General features: G+C 40.7%; 3 protein-coding genes and 1 long non-coding RNA gene across 8 annotated transcripts in view; 3 read left to right on the top strand and 1 right to left on the bottom strand.

Annotated features, from left to right (window-relative positions):
• Nucleotides 1-1818: 1818 nt before the first annotated feature.
• On the top strand, nucleotides 1819-7343 carry LOC143217935 (eukaryotic translation initiation factor 3 subunit C-like). Its single transcript, XM_076442682.1, has 10 exons — nucleotides 1819-1977; nucleotides 3722-3828; nucleotides 3900-4032; nucleotides 4104-4388; nucleotides 4471-4568; nucleotides 4649-4779; nucleotides 4877-5651; nucleotides 5891-6106; nucleotides 6187-7003; nucleotides 7083-7343. The coding sequence occupies exons 2-10, from the start codon at nucleotides 3736-3738 to the stop codon at nucleotides 7142-7144; spliced, it is 2610 nt and encodes an 869-aa protein (XP_076298797.1). The 5' UTR covers nucleotides 1819-1977; nucleotides 3722-3735; the 3' UTR covers nucleotides 7145-7343.
• On the top strand, nucleotides 7339-11285 carry LOC143217940 (L-allo-threonine aldolase-like). Of its 4 annotated transcripts, XM_076442698.1 has the most exons (9): nucleotides 7475-7753; nucleotides 7874-7960; nucleotides 8413-8560; nucleotides 9135-9390; nucleotides 9495-9546; nucleotides 9605-9722; nucleotides 9816-9899; nucleotides 9971-10375; nucleotides 10454-11008. In XM_076442698.1, the coding sequence occupies exons 3-9, from the start codon at nucleotides 8542-8544 to the stop codon at nucleotides 10945-10947; spliced, it is 1428 nt and encodes a 475-aa protein (XP_076298813.1). In that variant the 5' UTR covers nucleotides 7475-7753; nucleotides 7874-7960; nucleotides 8413-8541; the 3' UTR covers nucleotides 10948-11008. The 4 variants fall into 4 exon arrangements, with proteins under 4 accessions (XP_076298814.1, XP_076298811.1, XP_076298813.1 ...); XM_076442699.1 differs by lacking the exons at nucleotides 7475-7753; nucleotides 7874-7960; nucleotides 8413-8560 and adding exons at nucleotides 7339-7465; nucleotides 11118-11285 and having other exon boundaries at nucleotides 10454-10853; XM_076442697.1 differs by having other exon boundaries at nucleotides 7475-7960.
• LOC143217950 (uncharacterized) lies at nucleotides 7355-8559 on the bottom strand. Its single transcript, XR_013010945.1, has 3 exons — nucleotides 8199-8559; nucleotides 7695-8104; nucleotides 7355-7623 (listed from the first exon to the last, which is right to left on the bottom strand). It is a non-coding gene; the product is annotated as an uncharacterized LOC143217950 (long non-coding RNA).
• The window catches only part of LOC143217942 (uncharacterized), a 44908-nt gene continuing 44544 nt past the window's right edge, over nucleotides 11216-11579 (top strand). For both annotated transcript variants that reach the window (XR_013010942.1, XM_076442701.1), the window contains exons 1-2: nucleotides 11216-11357; nucleotides 11435-11540. The gene's annotated coding sequence lies outside the window, so the exon portion shown is untranslated. The remainder of the gene's footprint in view (nucleotides 11358-11434; nucleotides 11541-11579) is intronic.

Raw genomic sequence — 11579 nt, forward strand, 5'->3', positions numbered from 1 at the left:
GCATGCGTTGTATGCGGCTTGTATATTTAAATGTACAACACAGTTTTTCTGTAATTGAAGCAAAACTGTATTCTATATTGAAACTTTATATTGGCCAATTCCGATGCATTATTTTTGCTGTAACAGTATTCCATATTTTTGAATACGGTACAATCACGACTGCATAGAGATGGCCGAGGCACAATATTTAGTTTTGATTGTGAAGTTTATATAAATGTCGTGCTTGAAACTATTCGTGTAAAGGTTCAAGCTAAAGATTACGACAGAATATGAGCGGAATTTATTTCAGTCATACTACCTGTTATGATACAATAATAATAAACGACATTTGAAAATAAAATCCGTTGACTTGATTAATCGCAATGTGTTGTTCGCATGCGCGTTTGAATCATGCACCCAATAAAACAAGTATGTAACGTAACGCTTGGAGTATGGAGAACTTCCACTAAGCATGCGTCAGGTACGCAGTTGGAACGAAATTTAAAAACACATTCGAATGTGAAGATCATTTCACATTCACGAAAAATATTATACACGTGTTTTTTTGTTTCGGCTAAATACGCTTTTTAGGGGTAGAAAGCACCCCTTAATCTCTGGAGTTGGGAACGTTTGTGGCTAATTATTTCTTAAAGGATACAGTTTCTGAAAAAAATGCTAGATCCAGAGTTGTACAGTTCAGAGTGATGCACTTGATGACGTCCTTGAAATTGACCTTGAGGTCGATTTTCAAGGTCAATTAAATTTGGAAATAATAAGCATGAAATGATTTTCAAATGACCTTGAAAATCGACCTCAAGGACGCCATCAAGTGCATCACTCTGATATCTTTTACTGTTTTATATTTCGCCCAGCCAATTTCTTCATAAATGCATTGTGACGTGGCAGATTTTTCCTACGTCCCTCCGAACCGGTAAAGAGAGGCCGAGCAGTGCCGATGCGGAACGGCCGTTGCGAGCGCTCTTCCTGGGAAAGCCGAGTACGAGTGGACGAGAATTATTGCGTTTTGAACGTCGCGCCGCCACGCCGGGCGCGACGTGAAGTTTCAGGGCCGTAGCCGGACCCCAAGGAGAGACCCGGATCCTATTTCCTGCCGCTAATTTGCGAAGATACTAGAAGATACCTCGAGAGGAGGAGCTCGGATGAGGATCAATGAGGATCTGTCTCGGATCATAGCTCATGCCGAAACAGCAAGGGGAAGACTGAGCCCGGGTTAGCGAACCTGGAGGAGCGGACGAGGGAATGTGGATGCGAGACGAACATCCTCTCGACCCCGTCGAGAATGGAAAGTGCACTGCCGGAACCCGAAACGGCTCACGTCGATCACGTCTACACGAGAGACAGCCATCCACCCTGGGTCGCAGCAGGAAAATCGCCGATTTGCCGGAGGCCAGGAGCCAATAACGCGAGATTCGTCCCTGCCGAGAAAACGTACGCGATAAGCCCGAACGTCGCGCCGGAGGAAATAGTTAGGGAGTAGGGGGACGCCTCGCTTCCGCGACATTCCGCGTCCGCGTCACTGTTCCGATATGGTCCAAGATTTCAGCCTCAGTAAAGTAAGATTCTCGATAAAATGGGGTACCTTGAGCACCCCGCAGAATTTTAAAAGATTTGTGTGATTTGATTCTGAAAAATGGATGTATAACATGTGTATTTGTGTATATTTTGTAACTTGTAGGACACGTCCTGAAGTTTTTTTGTCCGGAACAGATTGTTTCGGTACTTTCGCGTCAATATAACTGTCTCAGGGCGCAGGGCTCCACTATCTCGTCATCATAGATACGTTACTGTTTTGACCGCGCATGCGCGAGAAATCTTGGACCATATTGGAACACTGGTCCGCGTTTCCCGTTCCCTGGTCTGGTAAGTCTAGTTGGTCGGTTGGTCACTGTCAGTCACTGTGTCGTTGGACCACGTTGGACTTATTTAGTACAGAGTAGTCGTCAGCCGAAACAAAGAAGACTCGCTTCTTGCTATTTGGTAAGTGTCAAAGTTTGTAAGGGCCATACTATTTCATTTGCGACCGATTCGTGTTGGCTCGGGGGCGTGTTCTTTTTCGCGTCGCTAAACAACGTGTCCGCAGGCGTTGCTGTAGACCGGTGAGATTGAGATTGACACGAGATCATAGATTTAGTGATTGACCGACGCCAGTATTAACGCGAAGTCGCGGATTCCCGGGGGGCTCGTGCTGTGGTCGATTTTAGCGAGACGTTCGAGACTTTCCCCGGTGGGAGGACGCGACGTGCCCGTTTCGCTTTTTCTGTTTGCCGCTTCGTTCCTTCCCGGCCGCAGCATACGACCACCCGTTTAATAAACGAAGTTTTGCCGATCTCTCGAGCATTATTTTCCTGTGAGAAACCTTCCCGCCGCGGGGAATGCTCCGTGCTTTCCCCACGTATTTATTTATTTAGAACCCTGTATTTACCTGTTCAGGAGCTATTTCAGGTTCTCGGATTCGCGCGGTTCTCACGGATTCGGATTTCACGTTCGCGGTCCCTGAATTTTTCCAACATCTTGGTGTAACACTTCAGTGTGTCTGGAGCCCGAATTTTGTTTCTCGTTCAGTACAATCTGTGAAATCCGAATCTATTTACGAGTGACCGTTTGTCACGGGTGGACCACGTGTGGCGCCATTGGGCCATTATTTAGGCCTGTAAATATGTAACTGTAACTATTTAAATACTCGCATGGGTTTCGGTTCTGCCGAAAACTAAATAGACGACGTGACAGCATAAAGATCCGCAGTCTACTTATTATTTTAAATATGGCTAATCTGTCAATTATAATTTGGAAAACGTTAAATATTAATATAGATGTTGATAATATGAAGTAATAATATTATATATTAACTATTTTTTTTAGGAATCAATATTTGACTTTCGCATATTATGCAAGTTACAGAATGTTTTTTACGTATTAATCGATCACATTTACAACATTTTAATGGCGTGGTGGCGTAGTGTCGTCGTCAGTCTGCCGTGTCAGCCATTTTGAAATTATCTTGTGACGTCACACTTTACCACGGTCTTTGCCTCATTGAACTCTCGGCTTTCCTATACACATACTATACCTATGCCGGGTCTATAATTATGTATACATATCTGTGGTTTTCAGGAAAAACGTCGCATGTCACAATTTCAAAAAATTTGAGTTTATGCAATAATTTACGTATTCACCATAAAAAAAGTCATGAAAATAAATTCGAAAGATTCAAAAAAAATAATGCAATTTAACAGTCAAAACTGTAAACGGCAATATCTCGAAACTGAAAGTATGTAACATGCGGTGACTGCGGTGTTCTTCCTGACAATCACAGATATATGGTCTAAGAATACCACCACTTCTCCGCACGCGCGTCTCGCTCCACGTAGCGGCCATTAGTGCTCCGAGCACTGTTCTAACCTACAGTAGTTCTGCCGTCCATAAGGAAAACGAAACAATATCTTTATACCCTGTAAGTTTTCTATAACAAGTAGTACTCGTGTTTTCAAAGGAACTTGCATTTGGTATCAGCGCGCCTATTGTTTCGGTCGTTATTCATGAAAATACTGTGTCATGTGTTTGACGATACTGATGGTTGCCGCTTATATGTATTTATTTACATCAAGGCTTTTCTAATCACACATACTTACAAGAGGCTTCCAATGTTGTAGAAATATTATTATAAAATATTCGAAAAATTTCTACCGCTGCTTTCTACATGTACTCTGCATTTTTGTTACAGTATCTTTTTACAATATGAGTCGTTTTTTCGCAACAGTCTCAGACTCTGAGACTGAAAGTGCATCGGAGGAGGAGGAAATACCTAGGGGACAAACCGCAGCTTTCACTGTAAGTACAACTGTTGCTTCTCAAGTGCTTTACTTCGAATTACTAATTCTTTGTATTTGTTAAATGTACAGTTCAGCGATGATGAAGAAGAAACAAAACGTGTCGTTCGTTCGGCAAAGGAGAAGAGATATGAAGAAATTGCAAACCTCATTAAGCTCATACGAAATTATAAAAAGATCAAAGACATGAGCAGTATGCAGTCCAGTAAGTGTTTAAGATAATGAACAATTATATTATTAACGACAAGTGATTGACTGTTTATTGTGTAATTATAGGTTTCGAGGATCTGATGCGTGCCTATCAAAAGGCATTGCCTGTAATCGCGAAAGAGGAAGCTGGTCAGACACCTCGGTTTTATGTCAGGTGTTTGGTAGAGATGGAAGATTTCATTAATGAAGTGTGGGAGGACCGCGCAGGCCGTAAAAATATGTCGAAGAATAATTCAAAATCTTTGACGTCATTACGTCAGAAACTTCGTAAATATAACAAAGACTTTGAAGACGATATAGTCAAGTTCAGAGAGAATCCGGATCAAGACGACGACGAGGAAGAAGAGAAACGTAAATACATAGAATTTCGAGTTTCGTGTACGATATACGTGTATCGTTCGAAACAGAGATTAATCGATACTTCACGTTTCAGCCGAAGACGTGGTAGAATCCGAAGAAGACGACGACAGTGCTGCAGCTTTCAAGAAAGCTGGTTCCGAAGCGAGCGTACCAGACATATCGAAGTTCAAAGTTTGTAACATGATAGCTAATACTAGAAAACATTCAAAGTATTCATTCATCAGGTTTTTAAACGATCTATAACTTTCCAGAAAAGCGCGACCGACGGTGAAGAAGACGGTAGTGAAAGCGAATCCGATTGGGGCAGTTCCTCGGACAGTGAAAGCACGAGCAGCGAAGACGATGGACAATATCAGAATATTCGCGAACGATTCATCAAAAAGTAAATCAGAACATAATATGATTTATATTATATAAATTATAACGAATAGATTATATTTTCAGTAGAATTAATACAAGCTTCTGGTTGTTTCTGGCAGGACAGCCGATAAGGAAGAGGATGAAGACAAGACGAAGCGGAAAGAGCATCGAAAAGAACGTAAAGACAAAGAAAGGAAAAGGAGGAAGGACGAGGACGATGGAGAGGGTGAATGGGAGACTGTGAAAGGCGGTGTGGCCATCCCATCCGAGAAGCCGAAAATGTTCGCGAAGGATGCCGAGATCAATGTGGCTGCCGTTTTGAAGAAGCTATCGGAGATCATTGCAGCTCGCGGTAAAAAGCGCACGGACAGACGGGAACAGATAGAGCTTCTGCACGAGTTGCAATCGATCGCCGATGCTCATAATCTTGGACCAGCGGTGGCTGTAAAGATCAAGTTCTCGATCGTATCTTCTATTCTCGATTATAATCCGAAAGTGTCGGACGCGATGAAGCCCGAAAACTGGTCCAAGATCTTGGAGCGTATAACAGAGATCCTGGACATGCTGTTGAGCACCAAGGACATGATAATCGCTGAGAATGTGTCCGAGGATGCGGAAGAGTTCGAAACCGTTCCCTATAAAATACATGGATGCGTGTTAACATTGGTAGAACGTTTAGACGATGAGTTCACGAAATTGCTGAAGGAATGCGATCCGCATAGCAACGAGTACGTGGACCGATTGAAAGACGAGAAACAAGTGACTACGATAATCGATAAGGTTCAAGAGTATGTGGAGAGACAAAGAACCGTGTCCGAACTTTGCCGCGTGTATCTACGGAAAGTCGAGCATCTATATTACAAATTCGATCCGAACGTCCTTAAACAGAAAGAGGTAAGCATATGCACTCCCGTCCATAAGTCACCGGACACTTATTCAAATTTGGATAATAAACTTTTACTACATCTAATCAGAATAAAACAATAAAATCAAGCTGGACGCTTGTATTCTTTTATCGTCATTTTGTTGAAGATAAGGAAGTGTTCGGTGATTTATGGAGTGTATAGATTGCTATTAGAAATGTAAATGCAAAGAGACCGTTCAGTGATCGACACGGAGATGCATCGTTTCAGGGAGAACTCGGGTCAGACGTTATAACGTCCGTCCAAGTAATGGAGAAGCTGTGTAAATACGTTTACGCTCACGACGGAACGGACAGGCTCAGGACTCGCGCGATTCTCTCTCATATTTATCATCACGCGCTTCACGACAACTGGTTCCAAGCACGCGACCTAATTTTAATGTCCCATTTGCAAGAAACTATTCAGCATTCTGACCCAGCTACACAGGTCTGTATTTGCTGAAACTCGTCGTCTTTTCTGTGCTCCTATATGTAGATATATCTACTTAAATTCTCGTATGTTCGTAGATTTTGTACAACAGAACTATAGCTCACTTAGGGTTGTGTGCGTTCCGTCACGCGAATATTCAAGACGCGCATAATTTGCTGGCCGACTTGATGGTGACGGGAAAGGTGAAAGAATTGTTGGCGCAAGGTCTTCTTCCTCAGAGGAAACACGAGCGTAGCAAAGAACAGGAGAAGATCGAGAAACAAAGGCAAATGCCGTTCCACATGCACATCAATTTGGAGCTTTTGGAATGCGTTTATTTAGTTTCCGCGATGCTCATTGAAATTCCGTACATGGCTGCCCACGAGTTCGACGCGAAAAGGAGGATGATCTCGAAAACATTCTACCAACAGTTGAGATCGAGCGAACGTCAATCGTTGGTCGGCCCTCCGGAATCGATGAGGGAGCACGTCGTGGCCGCGGCGAAAGCGATGCGCAACGGAAATTGGTCGGCGTACAATGATTTCATAATCAACGAGAAGATGAACGCGAAAGTGTGGGATCTATTTTATCAAGCGGATAAAGTTCGGGACATGCTTACGAGATTAATTAAAGAGCAAGCTTTGAGAACGTATTTGTTCACGTACTCGCACGTCTACGATTCCATCTCTATGCCGAAACTAGCGGAAATGTACCAATTGAAGCGATCCGTTGTTCATTCCATTATCAGTAAAATGATTATCAACGAAGAGCTGATGGCGTCGCTGGATGATCCCACAGAGACCGTTGTCATGCATCGCAGCAAACCGAGCCGACTCCAGTCTCTAGCTTTGCAACTCACTGATAAAGTGAACAACTTCGTCGACTCCAACGAACGTATCTTCGAAATGAAGCAAGGTGGGTCGATCGATTTTTCGAATTGTTTGCTCGGCGCTCGGAAGAGTACGATAACAACGCGCGACGTCTTTTGTTGCAGGCAACTTCTTCTCGAGACGAAATCAAGGAAACTTCCGCGATAGGCAAAATTACAACCGGTAGGGACAGGACTGGGGTCGTCAGAGACGGGATCACGACAGGGATCGTAATCGCGAGGAGAATCGCAATTACTAAATTAAAACCATCGAATGTTATTTACTTGGGCGTTAGTACGACAATGGATTGTAATTATACTGTGTACTGCGTACACGTTCATGTAAATAATATTGTAAATAACAATATATTTTTAGTGTTCCTATAACAGTGTTCTCAAATCTGATGTATCTTTTCGAGGATTTTATTACCCGTTACAATACTATCGGATGCAAGAACAAGTCGGATTCCCGAAGATTTTTCTATACGTCTACAAGCAAATATTTCAGCGTAAGTGATACCACCTGTGTATTACGCAGATCACCACAGTCTTTGGGTGTAATGTACCATGTTGTTCGCTTGCAACGCAATTCGGTAAATTAGATACATAGTTCGTCGAGATTCCGACGATCATTTTCGTGACTTACAACAGCGTTCAATGCTTGAACCTGCGAGAATATATTGACACCATTATTTTTGATAAAACATAATGAATAATCATATAAATTGTCGTACTAACAATCACAGGTACATAAGGACACCGTGCTTTCAAGTTTGATAGCGTCGGTTAAAAAGTTGGTAAGATTGATATTATTAATGACTCCTATGTACGTGTCTTTTTCTGAAATCATGTCGCCTATTACCCTTGGCAAATCTATTCGAAACTGAATAAGAGACCAAAGAAACCTCACGTTACAGTGAGCCAGTAACGTTGCGATTCGTGATGAGGGCAAAGGAAAGCATGGCTAGGTTAGGCAGATACGTGGAATATACCCGCCACTATTGGTAAATACGTTGGTCGAATAATCCTCGGAACGTGACGTCATGTAATCCCACTGAATCCCACGCAGTGATGCTAATCGTGGGACGACTCCCAAACAGACGACCCCCACTCTGACGTACCATCGCCTCCCACTTTGCTTCCACCATCTACGCACACGCGGAAAGGTCGATTTATATTCAAATATATATCCGACCAGACAGATATTCTTCAATGCATTTTAATGAAAGTATGTAGACCTACGGTAAGTTTAAGTATAAATCGGCCCTGCCGCATGCGCTGTACTGTAAACTGCTGTACGTACGGAGCACATTTACTGACATTTACGGTGCGTTGAGCGCGGTTGAAACATGGACCAGTTGAAACAAAGTGGAAGTGGAAGACGATGTTACGTCAGAGTGGGGGCCGTTGGTTTGAGACACATCCCACGGATTCCCACGATTATAGCTGATTATAGCGTTACCGATCCCACGGAGGGAATTTTGCGGCAACGCTTCGCTGCTGACAATTGAGAATGTCTGTATCTTTTTAAAGTTTTCATAGCGATTTACTTTGCTGCAGTAATTTTGTTGGAAAACTGCTCAACATGAGTAGCGTCGATTCAAGTAAGTTTGTAAATAACTATTTATATACTTAACCCTTCTCGGTCGAAGTCGGGGAATCTCCCGGCAAAATAATCCCTCTCTGAAGTAAATACTACGACCGAAAAGATACGTTAAATATAAATTATTAATGTTTAAATTTTAGAAAAAATGTTTTGAGGCTAACAGCTTGTTAGAATAAGCTGTCAATATACAGTCAACCGCGTATCTTCAACTTTTCGAAAAGTGAATCAAACGATTTGGATTTTTTTTAAATACTGATCCACATAGGAAAGTTGGGAAATGTAATCTTGAGCATTTTCTCGGAAATTTCGACAAATTGAAATTTTTATAAAGTTCCTTCATCACATTGTCTAGTTAATTAATTCTACTATGTTCTCCAAAAAATCCAATATAAACCTTTATAAAAAATGTAGTATAGAACAAAACACATAAGTTTGTTTAATTGTCAAGCAAAAACGGTTCGGCATGGAACGTGTTAAATAACTTATTCACTGTTTTAAAGAGTGGTCAAAGACTTATACGATTGACTGTACAATCTGTGACAACTGATCACCAATTTATATTTTATGAACAGATAGTACTAACAACACACCGCCATCAGTGAAAAAGAAGGTGTACAAGAAGAACTTTTGTGAACATTGGCTCAATGAACCTATCTTCGCATCATGGTTGGAAAAGTACAATGGCAATGTATATAATGCGAGGTGCAAAGCATGCAATACTAACTTCAAAGGTGGAAAAAGCGAGCTATTGAGGCATGTAAAAACAACAGTTCATGCCATACAAATGCAGCGATTACGCACGTCGAGCGAAGCTGGAACTAAGTCAAGGTATGCATTTGACATCGTTGAATACAGTAGTACCTTTTGTTCGCAAGAGCATTGCGAATGCTGCAAATGATATTGCAAGACTGTTAGTTTAATTTCTTTTCCAGTAAGGACTATGAAAGGACCAGTTGTGCTAATCGGACTGCCATTTGCAAAATCGTAAGTAACGAAAAGTTTTGTCTGTAGATTTCAAAATATATAAAATATAATTTTACAGGAAAAAGTTATCGATCTTCGAAGCGACACGTTAACAAAGCCAACAAAGAAAATGAGGGAAGCAATGGCCAATGCAGAAGTTGGTGACGATGTTTTCTCTGAGGATCCAACAGTTCAAAGTAAACATAACAGTTAACAAATTTATTCAGTTAGTGTTACACTAAAAATTCTACTAACACCTATTGACGTTTTATTAAATTATGAATTCATAGTGCTGGAAGAGAAAGCAGCTAATATTCTCGAAATGGAATCAGCTTTATTTGTGTCCTCTGGAACAATGGGAAACTTAATTGCCAGTAAGCACAGTATACTTCAATCTAATAATTCACCAAATTTCTTTTCTTATATTAATTTTGTTAAATTCAAGTCATGAATCATTGCAATGTCAGAGGAAGCGAGGCATACTGTGGCAGTGATGCTCATTGTATACTCTACGAACAGTGTGGTGCAGCCCAATTGGCAGGAGTGAATCTTCGACCTTTACAAAACAATCCTGATGGCACATTTAACATTCAAGAACTACAATCCAATCTCCGAAAGGACAGAGACCATGAGCCAATTTCTAAACTGGTCATAGTAGAAAATACAATCAATGGAAAAATAGTTCCACAGAATTGGATCACGGAACTAATTGATTTCTGTAAGGATTATAATTTGAAGTTACACATGGATGGAGCAAGGCTATGGAATGCAAGTGTGGGATCTGAAAAGTCTGCTGCAGAGATCGTTGCAGGCTTTGACTCTGTTACTTTCTGTCTCAGCAAAGGTTTAGGTACATTTTCTCTAATTTTTCTTTTAAAAATTCACTAGATACATTCCGCTTTATTTAACCTTAAATTATTTTGTTCAGGTGCTCCTGTGGGTTCTGTGCTCTGTGGGAGCAAGGAGTTTATAGAGAAAGCCAGGAGAGTGCGAAAGGTACTGGGGGGAGGAATGAGACAAGTTGGTGTTATAGCAGCTGCCGGAATAGTTGCTCTCGATGACATGATTCCAATTTTGAAAGAAGACCATAGAAAAGCCTCTGAATTTGCAAAATCGATAAAAGACACTGGATTAGGTATTATATTTCAAGGAAAACCAGTGTTTCTAGTGGATTTAGATACAGTGCAAACGAATATGGTTTTCGTTAAGGTCGACACAAGTGTTACCACTGCCATGAAATTTGCAAACCGCTTAGGAGAAATCTGCAGCGATTACAAAGATGATATGGTAGTCGTCAAATGCTTGGCTTTGAATGATTCGACTGTCAGGTTTGTATTTTATCATGAAATTACGGATAAACAATTATCGTTGGCTATCAAGAAAGTTAAGCATGTCATGGTGACTTTGTGCGCCGATAGTTGATAAGTGTTTGTTATTCTTGTATATATTCAATAAATGTTTATTGGTAAATGGTTTAAAAACATCATTGAAATAAATAATGTATGGTATATATAACATCACATATTTGTTTTAACAATATAATTTTATAAGCTGTATTTCTATAGAATAATGATTACTAGTAGTAATTTTAGTGGCTCAAAAAGATGAGATGCAAAATTATACAAGAAACGTTTTACCACAAACGAGCTCTCGTCTGTGGTTTTACATATCCATATAATATAATGTTAATAACAAGAATCTACATATTCAAAAATACATGAAATCCTGAATGAATTCCTACAGTACCGGCTTCAGTCGGCAAGTATGGTTGTGACACGAGAATGGTAATGAAAAAATCCAGTGGGTAGCTTCAGTAGCTTGTCTATGTTTCTGTCAGTATTATAAATTCCTATGTCATAAAATTGCTCGAGATATTCCTTCTATAACGTTTTTCGTCTATGCTTTGCAGTACTTCGCCAAAGAGACTGACATTCTGGTGCATGTATCGCTAAAAGTATTTTGAAAATATCGTGGAGACGTTCTGACTTTACTTGAGAAGAATCTTCTAATTGCATGTATGTATATAGAAATTAATCTTTATCTATCATGTGTTT

Source organism: Lasioglossum baleicum, chromosome 18 (genome assembly GCF_051020765.1).
Source record: "Lasioglossum baleicum chromosome 18, iyLasBale1, whole genome shotgun sequence".
NCBI lineage: Eukaryota > Metazoa > Arthropoda > Insecta > Hymenoptera > Halictidae > Lasioglossum > Lasioglossum baleicum.

Coding starts and splice junctions, on each gene's coding strand:
- LOC143217940 (XM_076442696.1), top strand. CDS start 7,405: ATGCAAGAACAAGTCGGATTCCCGAAGATTTTTCTATACGTCTACAAG. Junction 9,547..9,604: donor GGACTGCCATTTGCAAAATC/GTAAGTAACGAA, acceptor ATAATTTTACAG/GAAAAAGTTATCGATCTTCG. Junction 9,723..9,815: donor TGAGGATCCAACAGTTCAAA/GTAAACATAACA, acceptor ATGAATTCATAG/TGCTGGAAGAGAAAGCAGCT.
- LOC143217935 (XM_076442682.1), top strand. CDS start 3,736: ATGAGTCGTTTTTTCGCAACAGTCTCAGACTCTGAGACTGAAAGTGCA. Junction 4,033..4,103: donor CATGAGCAGTATGCAGTCCA/GTAAGTGTTTAA, acceptor GTGTAATTATAG/GTTTCGAGGATCTGATGCGT. Junction 6,107..6,186: donor ATTCTGACCCAGCTACACAG/GTCTGTATTTGC, acceptor GTATGTTCGTAG/ATTTTGTACAACAGAACTAT.